The 19,341-nt window shown below is 33.1% G+C and overlaps 1 protein-coding gene across 2 annotated transcripts in view; it reads left to right on the plus strand.

Annotated features, from left to right (window-relative positions):
* LOC145688825 (uncharacterized) overlaps positions 1 to 19,341 on the plus strand; it is a 246,259-nt gene that overhangs the window by 218,342 nt on the left and 8,576 nt on the right. The window contains exons 7-12 of one of the 2 annotated variants that reach the window (XM_081762997.1): positions 1,492 to 1,545; positions 2,695 to 2,820; positions 5,250 to 5,461; positions 8,845 to 8,967; positions 10,431 to 10,571; positions 15,639 to 15,771. In XM_081762997.1, coding sequence (XP_081619123.1) covers positions 1,492 to 1,545; positions 2,695 to 2,820; positions 5,250 to 5,461; positions 8,845 to 8,967; positions 10,431 to 10,571; positions 15,639 to 15,771 — 789 coding nt within the window. The remainder of the gene's footprint in view (positions 1 to 1,491; positions 1,546 to 2,694; positions 2,821 to 5,249; positions 5,462 to 8,844; positions 8,968 to 10,430; positions 10,572 to 15,638; positions 15,772 to 19,341) is intronic. The other variant, XM_081763005.1, reaches the window with a different exon arrangement.

The following is a 19,341-nucleotide window of genomic DNA, read 5'->3' on the forward strand; positions in this document are numbered from 1 at the left end:
AGTGTTGCAAATTCTTTAATTTCTATCAAAGCAAACTCACTGAAAATTTCCACTAAATGACAATACTTCCATTTGATTTGCGATCATCAATCGGTATCATCTAACTATTCAGTTGTCACAAGGTTATTGAATCAGCATTTACTAGTGTTCCAGGGAAAACGGTTTACTAGGCCAAGCAAATCATTTGTAGGAATTCAGTCAAGATAAATCTAACCAACTCTAATTAATCAATTAATATGCACGCTAAATGAGTTTATTGTATTAATGCTGGAGACACATAAAATAAAACATTTTATCTAGAGATTTGTTTTGCATGAGCTTTTTACCACACTCTTAAAGATAATAGTATTCCACGTACAAAATGTGCGCGTAAGATTATCATCAATGTACTAAATAATTTCTAAATGTGTTAAGTGTTTTGTGAGTGACCTTTCATTTATTCGCTTTAGAGTTTTGTTGTGCTTCCCACAGGTATTTCAGGGTGATATATATCTTTTCATTCCATGACTCAACTCTTTGTACGATTTTGTGTCAAAACAAACAAGCACCAAATACAAATAAAATAAAATAAAATGCAAATAAAATTTAGTATTTCTTTAAAGCCAAAGTAAATATTGTGGATTTCTTCTTGCATATATGCCCATGGAATTTTTTCCTCAAAGAAAACTCGCTTTGGAACTACAGATCACTTTGGTGATAAACTTCAAAGAAATATATTAAAACAAATATCAAATTGATCGTTATTTAACAGGTACAAAAAGAAAAGAAAAAGAAAAAGAAAAGAAAGAGAGAGAGAGAGCACTATGAAATGGCTATCGTTATTTTTATACTTTTTTATTCTAGGAAATGAATACCTATATACTTATATGTAGGTATAAACGTCATATATATAGACAGGTCGTATATATGTATAAACTTAATATCAAACCTCTGAAATAACAATCATTTTGTAAAAACAAATAAATTATCTAAAATAAAAGCATGAGTAGAAAAAAGCTAATAAGAAGGTTGAGCACTGGATCACTACCGTAAACAATAGAACTTTTCTTATTGTAACAACTGCATTTTGAAAGAATTGAATCTTCAATTAGTTTTATTAATCTCACACCTCATTGCTTTGTAATTGATTTGAAACAAATTCAAATATAAACTAATTTCCCTTCACTTGTGTGTTAATGTTGACAATAACAGAACTAGAAATCATTATCTTACACAAAATGACAAGTAATAAATACATGCACTGTAAGTAATAGAACAATTATAATTTGTACTTCATTCAAATCCATTCCGTAAAATGTATGGAAAGAAATTCACCTTGGATTGTCCCGCTTCCCCTTTGTAGGTATCCATATCTTCTTGTATGTATCTATATTGTTTGTTATGCACGTTATACTTATTGTTGTATAAAATAAATCTTTTGTTCGTAATCTTGTATTTATTTGCAATGTTCCTGTGTGTATGTTCATGTGTTTGCATTGTTATGTCTTACAGATGCTTCACAAAGTTCCTATGTCAATGATTGTGTGGATGAAAATTTCTGTGAAGGTAAAAACAAATATTTAAAGGAATTAATTATGTTCTTTACCATTTATATTTAACTTTTGTGAGCCTCCTAGTCAGTAACATCTTACACTTGTTTTATAATGAGAACTGGAAGTGATCAATTCAGACTAACCATTCTACGTTCGTGATTTCTTGGCGACTTCGACTGTTTCTTTTTCTGGAGTCTGGAGTTTTATGATTAATTTCAAACACTTCAAATGGTAGTGACTAAAATCCCAATCACATGTCATTATAATGGCGACTTCGAGGCTCCACAGTAATTGTTTTAATGTATTTTTCCATAATATGCAACTATGTTGTAATGTAAATTATTCTAGCATAATTACTTTAGTCCTTAAATAACGAACACCAGGAATAGATACATAATTTGTTAGAAATCACAAGTTCATTAAGCTTGATTTTCGTAGTACATTTAGATAAGTAATATACTTTTGAGTTATGTATTTTTCAACTATATGTAATGATAAAAATGAAAAAATGAATATCGTCTTTGAATACAATGTAAATTTCGAAAAATTCTTTTAATTGGCAATTCGTTAGAAAGTGCACATTTAGAAGAGAATAGTTGACTCACCAATCTCCATAAAACGATGGAGCCACTCTAAGAGTTAACTTTCTACTTGAGCTTTCAAATAATATGTACGGAAAATAAATACGTATATCTCTGTAGGGTTTCGCATTAGCTCAGTGATCCTGCATTCGCACAACAATTAAATGTAAAGACAAATTTTACTTCTTGTTGTATATAGACCAAATACAGTATACATAGTTCATACTTATTTTTGCACTTTAAATGATAATTTCACATACGAAATTCTTATACAACATTTATACTGCATTAAATATTGCATTCACCTTACTTGGAAAATAATGTCACCGCACATATAAGTCATTGTCATTCAAAGGGCTTTTCCTACAAAAGTGTCAATTTAAAAGGTGTTAAGCTATCTATGGATTATATATACTGTACATATTAGAACTATGTAAGTTATGTATGAATTATGTTAGGTGGTTAAATACTAGAGTATATCATAAGTATAAGAGTTTTAGGTAGCTTTTATTCCAATGATGAATTTTTAAGTGTGTAGCGGATGTAATAGTTCAAAATTAAATCCTTCCATTTCTTTACAGGAACGAGGTATGTTGTAGTAGATTGCGGAGGTGGCACTGTCGATATAACAGTTCATGAATTGAGTGACAGGAATGGTTCACTACGAGAACTTCATAAAGCCACTGGTGGACCTTACGGATCTGTCGGTAAATAATCTAAAGAAATACTTTAATTCTTTTGTAATTAATAATTTTATGAAATCGTAAGACCAAAGAACTTTGTGATTATATATTGTTCCTTATATTTTTGTAGTATATTGTCCAAATAACGCGAACTTTAAAAAGAGAGATAAATTTCTAGGTACGTTATTTTGTTTATTTTATGTTAATTGAAGTTTTGATTTATTAGATGTTGCTTCTAAGAATTCAAGATTAGTATAAATAACAAGTGAAATTTTAACGATGGTTTGAAACATAATAACTTTAGATGTTACAAAAGGTTATTGATAAACTTCAGAGATATTCATAACAGCAAATTGAACAAAATCACTTTAATTGATCTATGTGGACACAGAATGAGACGGTAGGAAGTCTTATAGGAGAAGACAGCACTTCAGTTGGAATTAGGTTTCTTATAGTAAGAAAGATGTCACATTGGAGAAGAAGCATTAGGGAACACATGCTTCTTCAACGTTTCATGGCGAATTCCTTTGGACAATGGGAGGCACAATGACCTAGTATTAAAGCGCTCACCTCTATTGAGCAGATCCCTGGTTCGATCCAGATACATATAAATTTGTGGTGAACAATACTGTATTCGTGGGTTATCCCATTTCATAACACATTGTCATTTCGCCTATTTTCCATACTTATTTCTTTCATTAACCATTCGTCTCTTTTAAGCTCAAGAATATAATTGTGCAACTTTAAACTGAAGATGTTCTTCATGTTTTTCATTAGACAAACATTGTTCGAAAACTGTGGGGGAGTTTCGGATGATCATTTACATAGAAACACTGTCCTAAAGGTGTATGGTCATGCTACGCCATTACTAGTTAGCGTAAGCAGTTCTGATCAATGTAAAGTTTGAACTTTTGTTGGTGCTGCATCTGTTGTATTTGTAATGATTACCCTGAGACTGAGTGGCTAATGGTGTATAGTTAGTATAGGAAGCAGCATTCGCTTAACAATTATAAGGTAGAGGGAAGTTGCATAAAAGAAACATTAAACTTTATCGCTTAAAACTAAGGAGGGAAATCTTCATATAGTTTCAGTACAAGAAACAATATATCACGTTACCTTTCTTTCTTTAGCTTGTAGTGATATTTTTTCCCAATCTGACATCCCTCAACCCTGCCACTAAGGTAGAGGGAGAGAGATTCTACTTCATGTTGGTATATAGTACAGATAATAGTTCATGTGAGTTTTTGCACATTAGATAACATTAATTAACCGCAGCTCTCAAATGAAGACTTCACAGTCAAGATGTTTCGGAGCTGTGAAGGCAGTTTGTCGGACTAGTCAGATGATGCTAGAGCAACTAGTGATCGTCAAATTTTGTGCTAAACTAGATGAGACATTTACTGAGCTATGCACTATTCTACGCGAAAGTACGAGAAGGAAGCAATATTACGATTTCAAACTTATGAGTAAATCAAATGATTCATTCCTGGCTGTTTTCAGTGAAACCCCATCAAATACCAGATTGGCAAGAACTGAAATGATCGCCAGAATTAATTAAGAAGTCAGGTGATACATGTTTAGTGCCTTTTTTTTTCGAAGATAAAACATTTGCTCAAGATTTGCTCCCACAGTGGTACTCTGAAGGAGGTAACCGAAAGATGGACTACTTCAAAACGTTTTAACAAACGGTACGAATGATGAAAGAAATGTGTTACTGCTCAAAGCCATTACTTTGAAGGCGATGTTAAATAAAAGATAGTATTTCATTTGCACAAAGGTTTATGTAAAGGTTTGATTTATTGACCGTGCTAGATTACTAGTACAGAAAATCAGCATTGCATGTATATTATTATACGTAACAAACCACATTCTAAATCTCAATCTTTTTCAGTTTGATTCTGTAATGGTAATTGTTCTCAGCAGGGTGGCTCTAAAAGCAGAAATATAATATGCGTTAGAGTTAGATATCCAAATCACGAAGAATATTATGGTACAATTGAAATCAACATACCGAGCAGAAGACAATATTAAGACATCTGGTTAGATTCAGCTTATATACATATATATATTGTATATGGGTTAGGCTCATATTTCATATGTCTGTCTTGTAGATATATGGTGCAAGCGCATTAAATGACGGGTATTTTTCAACAACTTGAGAAAATTCGGTAATATATTCGTTTCTGACAGGCAATTTTTACGACGTACGTATGTGTACTTACCCTTTGGGCACGTTTTACTACTTATGGTGTTTGTTTTTTCGTTTTGGAACATTTCTTAAAGAAATCGGACCGGGTAGAATTATTCTTCATATATACCGTCAGTCTTAAACAGTTTAAGTACTCAGACAGTATTGAACATTTCAAATTTGAAGTAATTGTTTTCGTGTGAATGATTCGGTTTTCAACTATTTTAACTACAAAGACTAACCTTTCTTTTTTATATCATTTCAGGCGTGGACAGAGAGTTCGAGAAACTACTGGAGGAAATATTTGGTGCTGATTTTCTTACTCAATTTAAACAAAAGCGACCAGCAGCGTATGTAGAACTTATGATAAGCTTCGAGGGTCGCAAAAGAAGTGCCAGTCCTTTCAAAGACAATCCTCTAAACATTTTCCCTCCATTCGCATTCATTGACTACTACAGAAAGTTCAAAGGAAAAGAGGTAAACACGTGGATTTTCAATTGTGAATACTGTATATTCATTTATTTACACTTTCCCTATGTAAATATCCAATCAGCATTAAGTAATGTAGTTTAGATGGATACATGGAATTGGTGTGTAAATATCCTCTTTTCATTAATTGCTTACTCCTTTAGAATATGTTATTTTATATGTTTGTTTTTCTTAATTTTGCAACATAGTTAGTACCTATTTCGAACAGTTTTTTTTTGTATTATAACACTGATTAAAAATGTCTCCTAAAGGGATTCAAAATTTATGCCAAAAATATAGTATCTTAGAAGTTCCTCAAATTAGTATCAAAGGAGCCCCTCAAGTTATTGAGACGAAACTCGATATATAAACTTATTTTTAAAAAAACAATTCTATGACACCTAGCATGAAACCCATAACCCACAAAATTTTGAACATAGAGATTATGGTACCCCTACAGTGCTAGACCTTTAACACACCATCCCTCCAATCGTTAATGCTGCATATGCAGTGTGTTTGAAAAAGAACTCCCTAGTTTTAATGTGTCCTAGAATCTGTACAAAGTGATATACACTATTCTAGTTTGTGGTGTTTGATTCATCAACTCTCCAAGTTTGGCTCCCCTGCAGTTGGTAGGTCTGCTTGACCTTGAGACGGCACAAGTGCTGTTTTCTTCCTCTGTTTCCTCAGTTCAGTCCAGGCAAGCGTGCAGTGCAGATCAACTCAGCAACAATGGCACTCCGTAGTGTGTTATTTGGCTTGTGAAAACTGAGTCAGTTATAACAGTGCAACGTAATTTTAGACGTCAGTATGGTGGTGAACCACCTACATCAAAAACTATCCATCATTGGCTAAAATCTTCTGAAATGTTAGTGAATACGTGGCGAGAAGTGGAATATCGTCTCGACGTGTGCAGGGCCACAAATGGATCCCACATTGAAGTCTACCAACATTAAACAAAACTTGAAGGAATTCTCTTTCATGATATGTACTCATTGATGTAAGTTTTCATTCATTTCCCAATTAAATTTATACTTAAAACTTGGGAGTTCTTTTTCAAACACCCTTATAAAAACAACAGAGATAGTAGCATAGTCTAGAAATCTTTAATAAAGAAATTTCCATGCATTTAGTCTTTATTTTCTGTGAACTTTTTTGTCTGGATTACGGGTTTCATGCACGGTGCCTCAGAATTGTCCACGACTTTCTAAAGTCCCGCTTTTAAAGAAGAAGCTGAATGTTCATTGTTTGCCCGCTGTACAAACACACCGTTGAATAGTTTATAATAAATTTTAAAACATAGTGCGTGCCTTGAACTGGGTTTTAATTATCATTTCGGTTAAAATTTATCTCCTAAAGAGGAGAAGCTTCAAACTCAATGTAAAAAATAGTACATCATAAGAGTCTTTCAAGTTAAGAAGATAAAACTCGGTTCATGAAATGTTCATCTTTAATAATAATAAAAGAATCTGTCTTCCATCACCTTTTTGCCTAGAAATGAGTATTCTAGAGGTACTAAATTCCGTACATGGACGGATCTTTACCAGATCTAAATGCATATCAATCCATTTTATCGAATTTCTGCACGGGAAAAAGGAAATTACGAGGGTCAAATATATGCATAAATGAAGATGATAAATACCCTGGACACCGGATATTAGTGCAAAATGTATAGTTTTCTGGGGTCGCTGAGATGAATAATAACACTCCCGACACCATTCAAGTCCACCTTAGCCCCCATCGTCATGGAGGTTGGATGCCATGAGAAATAAGATCTCCAAAATGACTGATATTGGTACCGAATCCATAGTTTTTAGGATCACTAAGCTGATTGGTGACAGTCCCAACTGTAACGATAATATGTATTTGCATCGTTTATTTTTTATTTTTTTATTTTTTTTATTTATTTTATTTTATTTTATTTTATTTTATTTATTTATTTATTTTTTTTGTATTCAGAGTAGTACTTTAACGTATGGACTAGCTTTGTGTGAGAAGAAGAAGAAGAAAATTAATGTCGTGAATAATGTTGATTTTGGGAATGTTTATTTAACAATCTCATCGCTAAGGTCACAAGTACGGTTACTAGGTAATTGTTTATATATATATAACACAACAGGTCCCGTATCATGTTGATGCGTAATGCATCATTGTAATGTAAAATTGCTAATTATTGAAAAATAGAGTGAATTTAAGCAATTTATACTAGTGTATTTAATTTTTTTAAGGTGGATCATTAGGTGTTCTCGGTGCTATGATAAATAGTGCGGTGTTGCCAGATAGTGTCAAGTGTTTACTGATGCAAGATAAATCATCAAGGAAGTAATCATGAAATTGTGCTTCGATGCTTACTGGAGAAATTAGTTTTCGACCCTTACCGCAATTCAGTTCCGCTTCTCGAGCTGCAACGCTAGAATCCAGGAATTTTGTTATTGTGACTACCACAGGAAACGTACAAATTTGGCAACAACGCATTATGGCGTTCTGCGCAAGTTTCTTCTCAAAATCTACTTCCTTAAATGTAAATTAATATTTAAATAAAATGTGAAACTTAACACGAAAAACTGTCAAACGATATATCTATTTCGTAATAAGGTCGTTACCTTAAAATACTTTACCCGCACAAACATTTCATAAAACTGAGCACTTCTAGTAAAATCTAACAGCAAGTGCCATCTTGTGTGCTCATTGTAAAAACATCAAATATTTTCTTTTATTTGATACCTTTTTCGATATCTGAAGACATAACCAAATGAATCAGTGTCTTGTGTTGTAGCTGAAACATAACTCTATCTTCTAGTACAATATTAATAATATGTAACGTTTCATTAATATGTAACGTTTCAGTAGTTAAGTTAATGAGCTAAAATATGTACTGATTTCCGAGTGGTGATCCACCCTAAATGAAGATTAATTAAACGATTTTAACAAATCGAACTGGTGGTAATTTCAAAAACGTTCCATTGAACGAAACTAAGATATGAACTACCCTATTAAATAGCTATATAACTTTCTATATTTCATGCAAGAAACTCCGTGCACTTCGACAGATAGTTTTCAGTGATAGTATTTTCATTTGATTGTTAACTTATAATAAGTATATAAATAATTTCGTTCTACGAAATGAGAAAATCGTAGTTTCCAAGTAGTCCATTTTACAACGTATAAAGTCACAATATACTTACAGAGAAACTGCTGTTTAAGAACCAAGAACCTCTTGAAAACATTGATTATTTTAAATTATAGCATTTTGTAATTGCCATGCTACTACACATTGAAAATAAATAAAAATTATCTTTTACTTGATAAATTGAAAAATTAATAACAATATACTGTAAAATGCAACGGCAGCAATGGATAAATTCTGTATGTTTTCTTATTAATATTTGCAGGTGGAATACGCTGTGAAAAAATTAAGTCGTAAAGATATTTCTTGGTCAACTCAAGGAATGCTTAGACTGCAACCAGAAGTTATGTTGGAACTCTTCAGGCCGACTATTAACAAAATAAAACAGGTTGAGTATTGCACAGTATTAGCTCATTAAGAGTATCAAAACGAACTTTCATAAGCATAAGTCGTCCAAATTATGAATCAAAATGATGACAAATGATGATAAATGTTCGACAATCTTGAAATAACAAGTCATGATTCATAACTTTAAAAAATCAATATTTGAAAATTTCTTTGGAAGTTATATATTTTCGTTCAATATAATGTCAAATTTAATGTATTTTTTTACTTTCATGGTATATTTGTAATTTTTGTGTATTATACATGTAAATTGTTATTCCAGTTCTAGTATGATCATTAGAGTTATTTGTATATGTTGTGATTATTTTTTAGTTCGACAAAACAGACAGTAAGATTCAAATCAGTCAACACATTTAGTAAGTAAATTATCTTCCTTTGCTAATTTCATGTTATAAGATACTAATATATTGATTTATCGCCTGTAATAAAAACAAATCTATAGTAGAAATCCGATAAGATAGTGGTGAGTAGAATTCAGATCAGTCAAACATTTAGTAAGTAAATTATTTTCCTTTGCTAATTTCATGTTATAAGATACTAATATATTGATTTATCGCCTGTAATAAAAACAAATCTATAGTAGAATCCACGTAAACAAATAGATAAGATTATGATGACTGTATTTCTGACCATATTTATGTGTTTTATTAGTGATGTTACAGGCCTCTCTCTAGCTTTTTACATTTTGAATATACCTTATTTTCAGAAATATATATATATATATATATATATATATATATATATATATATATATATATATATATATATATATATATATAGAGAGAGAGAGAGAGAGAGAGAGAGATGAATATATAATCATAAATTCCGTTATGCATTTTATTACTGCTTTGAAACGGCTATTCGATATAACTCAATATTTTAAACATTATTTTTATTATTATCAATCTTTAAGAATATGATTCATGTCAATTATGATTGCATTGATTCAGTACATTGCAAAAATGCATGCTTCTAAATTAGAATATTATTATGTCATTTCCGTGTAAGATTCCATAAATCAATTCTTCTGTAAGGTAGATATAGTGATGATAATCAATCTTGTTACCTTTCTGCACTGCAAAATAATTTCACTTAGACTGTTTATCCTTCTCTATAGCACTAGTGAGGTGCCAAAACGTAAACGAATTGTATATTTATATTATATTACCTTGTATAAATCTTGATTAAATGTAACTTACACAGGAGATAGATGCAGGATATATTTATATTATATTACCTTGTATAAATCTTGATTAAGTGTAACTTACACTGGAGATAGATAGTATATTGTATATGTTACTCTTGCAGTATATATTTTTTGATATGTTTATTGAAAAATGTACTCAGGCCATTGTGCGCCCTTAGAAAAAGTTTACCGATAGTTATTATGATATATTATGTATTTCAGTGTGATCAATTACAATGTATCGTTCTTAAAATTTGTAGCACATCGCAGAAGTTCTGAACAGTCCCGCTGTGAGTGGAGTAAAGTATTTGTTCCTAGTTGGAGGATTCGCAGAATCACAAATTCTTCAACACGAAATCAGAAAAGAATTTAGCAGCAAAGTAAAAGTTATAATTCCGCAGGTACGTACCATTGAATAATAGCTATCTATCACTACTTACTCACTAGTTTAAAATTTAGAATTTTCCTCAATATAGGATTTTGTGGGAGACTTGGCAGATTTGTTTTAGTTGCACTTTCGCTAGGGGCGTATTTAACATTATTGCTGCCCCGGCCCATTATAAAACTAGTATCTCTTTAATATTAATAAATACCAGTATAGAAAATTTGAGAAAGTGGATTATTATGGTACTAAGCTGATGAGATTACCCAAGTTTAAGGATAATAACAGTTACAAGTTTGTCACAACAATAAAATACTCTTAAATTTCTTTCGCTGCGACTGGATTGATAAGCTCGCAAAACTATAGGTAATTTTGGTAGTTAATCAACAACAGAAAACAAAATTTAAAATTGTGGTAAAATAGTCAGGTGTCAGCAATGGAAGAAAAGAGATAATGAATATAAATTCATAACTAAATTGTTAATTACTTCTTTCTAGCCAAAGGTATTTTTGTTACTTGGGTATTTACATGCATAATATATTTTCTTTTAAATTCCAGAACTGAAGTATGAAAAAAATGATCTGAAAAAATTTGCTGTCTCTCAAAACTTAATGACCTGGACCATGGTTCACGTTAACCCATACAAAAATACGGTCCTGGCAGTGACTAACAATTATCATTAGATGATCACGCTCTTGACATCATGAACAGCATTATCAAGACCATCTTTATTATGAAGATGGTTCTTATAGTAGTGCCACTTTTAGTAGAATGGAGCAGTGAAATGTTTTACATTTTGCTGTACTCAAACACAGAAAAAAAGGGGGAAGTTATGATGAATAATGATTGTTGGAATTCAATATTCCTGTGGTGGGAAAGTTTGATATTCATGAAAAGAACACCAAATGTATGTTGGCGAACTGTTCAAATTCCACAGAATATTAAGGCTGTTGGGTGACAGTGGTAAGCAGTCCTTGTCACACCACATAATATTACTAGTCATTCCAGATCGCAGTATTCAAAGATATCACACTTGGATTGAATTTATATCACTATAAGATTATGTCAAGAATCAAACCAATATACTTGAAAAGAAATTGTGCATTTTTGTAGAAAGCATGCTTGCAACTTTCACAAATGCTGTGGTTTTCCTAATGAGTGATAAGGCATAAGTAATATGTGAATGGTTGCGTAAATGATATTGGCCGTCCACAATCCACGTCAACGCCACTCTGATTGTATTATTTTTATGTAATGTAAGTAGTACACATTGACGTAATAAGGTCATTTTTCTTTCAAGAGGACAGGGATTCACTAACAGTGAACTCTAAATGATATATGTTCATATTACACAACTTCCTTGTACCAGAAGTGAATACATTTGGTATTGATGTATGTCATGGTGGCTCTAACAAGACGGTGCAATAGCCTATTGTGTAGAGCCTCTATAGGGCCTAAACGTTGTTAAAGATGTTTTCCTCGATGTGTCACTTCCTAACTTGGTGACTCGTCTTGACCTGATCTTCGTCTTCGATAATTTCTTCTAAAGTACCTTAAACGAAAAGTTTTCGCCAACAACTTGCGCTCGGGTGAATAACTACAAGTTGCTTTCGGCAGTAGATTGAGGCATGATTAGTGATGGGTAAATTCCCGGGAAAATATTTTTCGGGAATATTCCCTGGAAGATTCCCCAAAATGGAAATATTCCGGGAATTTATGTACAAACAGAAAGAAAATTGCGTTCTATCGCTATACTATGATTTCATAATAAAATTCGTCTTTATCACAGTATACTTATTACTGTTGTCTCCACAGGATTCTTTAAAATGTATATTCTGTACGGTATTATGTTATGTTATTATTTTGTTGTATTTAGAGACTACGCATGTATGTATGTTTACTTGCAATATGTTTTATGCGAGTAAATATGTAGGAAAAACATTTGTTATAGAAAGTCCACATACCTTTACACGGCTAATCAGTTTAAATTTATGTGTAAGTGGATCTTGACCCTACTACTAATATTATAATCATATTAAATTTTTAAATGTTATAAACAAATTAGGTTGGTAACTACCAGAAAACATACGCAATTTCTCGGAAAATTCGTAAAGTTGCCAGTGTATGGGATGGCACATGTACAGAAAGTTGATTTGAGGTACACTGTGCTTTGTTACTGTGTTCTTACTGTGTACTATTAAATCTCTAATAATATAGGCTATGTCGAACAATATATATGGTGTTACAAAAATTCGCCAACAAATCTTGGTACATGAATACACACGTAAAAGGAAGCAAACAAATCCTAACACAGGTTCGGAAACAGCGATACTAATGAAACATCCTGAGAAGCAACCCTAATTTTGATATGTAAACATTACATTTTAAAAGTATATGTATTTACGAGTACAGAGACTTCTTTATTCAATATATGATTCTTTCTCAGAGAGCAAAATTCGAATCAGAGACAACAGACAGACCGACATCTATTACTGACGGTGGTTCGGGGTCTATTGATAGTACTTCCCCTCTACCTCTACAGAATTACTTTACAAACTGGTTTCTTTTTATCATTTATAAATTAGTATTTTGCTACTTTCTAGTGCAAATGGAAAAGGAAATTAAAAAATAATCATTTTATTTAGTAGTTATATAAGATACACTCAACGAATTTCAATTATTTAAAACCTAGAGGTAAATGATAATAAGTGAAAATAATTTCCTAGGTATTTATGATTAGTCATGTGGTTCTTATAATTTAGAAAATAAAGTTAAGAAATGGAAATAAATTCATTCCCGGGAATTTATATGCAAGGGAAAAACCGGGAATACTCGAACTTTTTATTTTCCTTCCCACCGGGAATATTCCCACCACCCATCACTAGGCATGATATAACACATAATATAGAACTTCCATGTGACCCTTCAGAAATGCTTGCAAACAAATGAGAGGTATTTAGATGACATCCCATTTACAACTAAGTGAATTATTGTGAATTAAAGTTTATTGTGAATTTTACAAATGACTAGAGAAAGATCACTTCATATGCAAGGAATTCTTGGTTCGATCCACGACCACGCGAGTTTATGATGGACATCGTGTGTCGGACATTGTGTCCCTCGGTTATCTCAGGATTTTTCCACATGCTCATTCCACCAGTTATTTCATAATCATTCATTTTAATTAATCGTCTATCTTCTTTAGTCTAAAGGGCATCAACGTGAGATTTAAAGCTAGAAATTTCATTTCATTTCATTTACACATGACTTTGTTTAGTATATTTATAAAGTAAAAATTGGACTTTTCAAAACTTATGTGTTTATCAAACTTTTTAACCCTTAGGTTTTCCTGTCGGATCCTATACAATAGATAATTCTAATACACATACGATACATAATCTACATTCTTAATTGTAGCAATATAGAAATAATATCAATTCTAAATAAATTTACCATTTAATATATATTGCTGTAATATTGTACAGTAATGTCCAAGATCTGTTAAGTAATGTTTACCTCTAGGTTTTAAATAATTTGGAGGTTAAAAAATTGAAATTCGTTGAGTGTATCTTATATAACTACTAAATTGAGACCATCAACCAAATAAGTTAATGAATTTTGTTATTATTGTTTCATTCATAGTTATAATGCAAAAGACAACCGAAAAGGTTGGGATGGACAGGTTCTTAAACCAAAGTAATAAATCAGATATACTGTATGGTTGTAAAGGAAAGTTAAGTAATTATTTATGTAACTGATATCCAGAATATAACACGTAATATATTATATACCATTATATACCAAGACTATTACGACTTCCATCTACGTTAGTTAAGCTTCAAATGAGACTATTTAATTTAGTAATGCAAACTGATTCATGAATATTACGTCACATTATTCATTCAATATGAACGTTGTGTTACATATATTTTCATTATCTGTATAAATTTTAATATTTTCTATTATATAAGCTTTGCTTTTAGTTGACTTAAAATTGATTTAAACTACTTGGTGAGCAAAACAATTCGTTTATTGTAAAAAATTATTAACGTGTAAGATGTAACACTTTCACTTTGGCTTCATCAGAGAGATATTGTCTGATGAAGTCAAGTGGATAGTTCGCGAAACTGTTACACGTGAATAATTGTTACGAGAATTGTTACGTGAATAATTGCTCGTACAATAAACGTGTTGTTTTGCCCACCGAGTAGTTTAAATCGAATTTAAGATAATTTTTAAAAACTATTAGAAGCATAAGTTATTAAGTAATTATTACAATTTAGAAATCAGCTTAGAATCATCCTATGCTTTGGAAAACCATGGTGTTTCAGCTTTTACACATTGAAGTTTAATTACACGCAACAAACATGATTTGACCTAGAGGTATTCTCTTTCTTTTAAACAAGTTCGGTTTCACACCCAAAATATTGAATATTTAAGTAAATTTACTGCTACTTATTATGCAAGTACTTGTTAGTTTTCTAATGCAATGTGTTAAACACTAGCTTAGCGCGTGACGGGAACAAATAGCCTCGCTACTGACATCCCTATTAAACATCCAACAATCAAATCAATCAGCTTAATGATCACTGGACGACAACATGGATGAAACGTCTTGTCCATTGGCAATCCCTCTTGCACAGTACTTAGATTACGACATATTATAAACAGCTTTGTATTTTGCGCATAATTTGGTCAGAACAAATTGTAGAGAGCGTAGATGAACAGTTATAGAGTCATTGTTAACATGGTGATTTCGGATTTGAATCACGCGACTAGTATCCTCACTGAAATTTCACAAGTGATCTGTTTACTTTCTTTAGGGAATTTTGAGATGGTACTTTCACTATATAGACCCTTACTATATATCTTTCAAAAATTTGTTTTCTTTTACTGGCAAAGATTTCAGTGCAAATGACCTTCTAATTGCAAATCGAACATTATAAATAAATAAATAAATTTTGCGAACTCTACTAGTAACAATTCTTTCTTTGTTTAGAATGAAAACTTGTTTTGAAACTGTAAATAGTGGAGAAAATCAGCAATTCTACTGACTCTAATGTTTGTTTGCCTTTTGTGTCAATAGGGAGTGAGTTTGACTATTCTCAGAGGTGCTGTCCTTTTCGGATTAGATCCCAGTGTCATCAACGTACGACGAACGAAGTATACGTATGGTGTTGGTGTTCTCAAGCGGTTCATGAAAGGAGTACATCCGGCAGGTTAGTGTTTCTTTAATTATAAGTTTCACAGTAGACTTTAAAAAAAGCAACTTACCGACTTTAGAACTTAAAAATATTAAATATACATTTTATATTTTATATATTTTATATATTATTTGTACTTTTATATATTTATTTCTATCTTCTAAATAGATAATTGCGCTTCCATGTGTAAGAGGTATAGTCATTTTTGAGAATGATAATTATATTAATCATGAATATACAGATGGTGATCAAAAAAATGGAAACACCTAAACGAAATTGCAACTTACCAGATTAATATGTTGTCGGGCCACCTTTCGCCTTCAGAACGCCTTGATACGACGTGGGATGGAGGCATAGAGGTCGTGAATGGTAGCAAGTGGAATTTTACACCATTCCTTGTGCAGGGCGTCGGCCAGTTCTGTGAGAGAGGATGGAGGTGGAAATCGTCGCTGGAGTCGTATTTCCAAGACGGACCACAGATGTTCAATTATGTTGAGATCTGGGTATTGGGCGGGCCAGGGGAGGTATTGAACTTCATCCCGATGATCCTCAAACCACGTTGCAACAACGCCAGCTGTGTGAATGGGTGCATTATCATTCTGGAAGATGGCGTTATTGTCCGGGAACAACATCCGGACCATAGGATGCAAGCGGTCTCTGAAAATTGCGACATAATCATTGGCAGTGATTCGTCCGCTAAGTGTGACCACAGGACCCAATGAAAACCATGATATGGCGGCCTACAGCATCACCGTGCCGCCGCCATGTTTCACAGTTGGGTGGAGACACTGCAGATCATAAGCTTCTTTGGGCGTTCTCCACACACAAACACGGCCCGTGGTTGGGAATAGGGTGAAGGATGACTCATCCGACCATATCACACGTTTCCAGTCGTCAACGGTCCAAGTTGCATGGTCGCGACACCATTTGCGGCGTGCGAAAGCGTTATGATCCCTGATGAGCGGTTTGGCCCGTGCAACACGACCCCGTAAGTTTATGTCATGTAATTCCGGACGGACTGTGATTGTCGAAACAGGGTGGGGGAGGTGCTGTTTGAGTTCCTCCGTCACTTGCTCCGCAGTGGCACGACGGTTCTGCGTGACAATGCGGTTTAATACCCGGCGTGACCTGTCACTCATGATTTTCTTCCGCCCACTGTTCCGCTTCCCCGATGTGGTTTTCCCGTGTGTTGTGTAGGCCGTCATCACCTTCGACACTGTCCCACGCGACAACTAACACAGTAGCCATTGCCGTCACACTCACTCCACATAACCGCGCACCAACAATTTGCCCTCTTTGAAAATCTGAGAGGTCTCCCATTTTACACTACCTCCGTCTGCTGCAGCCACTGGACACTGCTGTTCCACTGCGCCTGACGTAGTATGGAGTCCGACCTAACACACCACCACTAGTGGTCCGGCGCTGCAGGCGCCATGACACCACTGCCAACCCATACATCTGACGTGTTGCCAACTACAGGTGTTTCCATTTTTATGATCATCATCTGTAAATATGGTTAATAAGATAATTACATTTATTGGTACATCTTTGTCTCAGCTAAAAAAGATAAGAAAAGAAAAGAAAAGCAATATTGATTCGAATGAAATGTATATGTAACTGTTTCCTATCATAATGTCATCTCTTTACGTTTATTTTGAAATTCTCTTCGAGAGTAGTTAGTATACTGGCTCTTATTTCTTTTTCATACATAAGTTTAAGTTACATAGAAGTGTGTCCAAATCTTATTACATTGTGTACGGGGTGCACAGTGGCTCAGTGGTAGAGCGTTTACCTCCGGCGCACGGGGTCCCTGGTTCGATCTTCGGCCAAGTAAATTTGTGTTGGAGAACATCGTGTTCGTGAGTTTTCTTGGGGTACTCCGGTTCTCTCACATATTCACATTCCACCAATTCTTCTATCATCATTAACTTCCCTTAATCATCCGTCTCCTATAGTCTAAATAACAAATAGGACGTTAAACCGAAAAAAAAAATCATTTTCCTTATGATAGTATGGACTGTTAGCTGATGAAATAAGGCAAAATTTGGTGGCGAATTTAAGTAATTTAGACTGTCAATCATTGTTTTCTCAATCGTGATTTTTTAACATTTTTAAATTTTTTACGAAATATTATTTAATTTGTGTAAAAGGAACTATGTTGTACTTGTGAATCGTTTTGATAATATGTAATTTTACCATTTACATCTAAATATGAAAATATTTAATTCTTATTACATGGGATACCCCAATGGATATCATACTAACATTGTGGTAAAAACAAATAAATTTTTACCATATTCAAGACTACAACCAAATAGTTTTCAGTAAACATACTCCGTCAAATTAAAAAAAAAAGTATTATAGATTAAAAACGATTGTTTTAAAATACAATTTGAAACATGCACATTTTAGTCTTAGAAATGCGTATAATTTAAATAAAAACGAAATTTGATCAGGGTAAAAACTTATTATTACTAATCTGTACTATACTTTCGGCAACATATCATTTCCTTCACGAGACACATTATCATTTGATATCAATGTATATGATGAAGCCAAACGATATATTGTCGAAACTGTGACACAGAATAGTGATAATAAGCGTTAATTTAAGTCAGATTTAATTTTTACTTAAACTTGAAAACAATAATAAATGTGAAGAAGTCATTAGCAGAATACAATCCGCAGTTTCTCAAGTTAGATGTATATGTAAAAGCATTTTATTGGTTCGTATAACGAAAAGAATTTTAAAAAGTAGAATCACGGATCATAGTCATCATCATCATCATCATAGGTATTCTGCCTTTATTGGCAGGTCACTTGCCGCAGCTGAGAAGCTTCCATGCTCCACGGTCCTCCGCTAACCTTTTCGTCTTCGCGTATGATCTTTCTGTTTTAATACCATTCATTAATTGTAGTCTCCTTCGCCCCCTCCCTCTCTTTCCCGCCACCATACCCTCTAGGACGTCCCTCATGATACAATTTCTTCTTAGGCAATATCCCAACCAGTTTCTGTTCCTCTTCCTAATAATATCTAAAAGTGTTCTTTTCGCATCCACCATTTCTAACACTCTCTCATTCGTTTTCCGCTCTACCCAACTAATTCTTTCAATTCTTCTCCACACCCACATTTCGAAGGCTTCCAGTCGATTTTCGTCACCTTTACGTAATGTCCACGTTTCCGCCCCATGCAGTATAACACTCGATACGAAGCATTTTATGAGTCTTTTTCTCAACTCTTTATTATTCAAGGTCCCACAAAACAGACTTTTCTTCCTCCTAAAGGCTCCTTTCGCCATTCCTATCCTTGCTTTTATTTTACGTTCGTACTTCATGTCATTACTAAGAATACTACCCAGGTATCGAAAACTATTCACTTGCTCTATTTTCTCCCCTCCTACTTTTATATTTGACACAGACCCCTTCGTTCCAATCACCATGGCTTTTGTCTTTCTAACATTTATTTTCATCCCATATTCTTCAAAACCCTTTCTCATTTTTTCTAACATTTTATTGATTTTCTTTTCAGATTCTGCAAGAAGCGCCATATCGTCTGCAAATCTTATGCATCTAATCATTCTACCT

The sequence above is a fragment of the Thermobia domestica genome, chromosome 1 (assembly GCF_964235325.1).
Source record: "Thermobia domestica chromosome 1, izTheDome1.hap1.1, whole genome shotgun sequence".
NCBI classification, from domain to species: Eukaryota; Metazoa; Arthropoda; class Insecta; order Zygentoma; family Lepismatidae; genus Thermobia; species Thermobia domestica.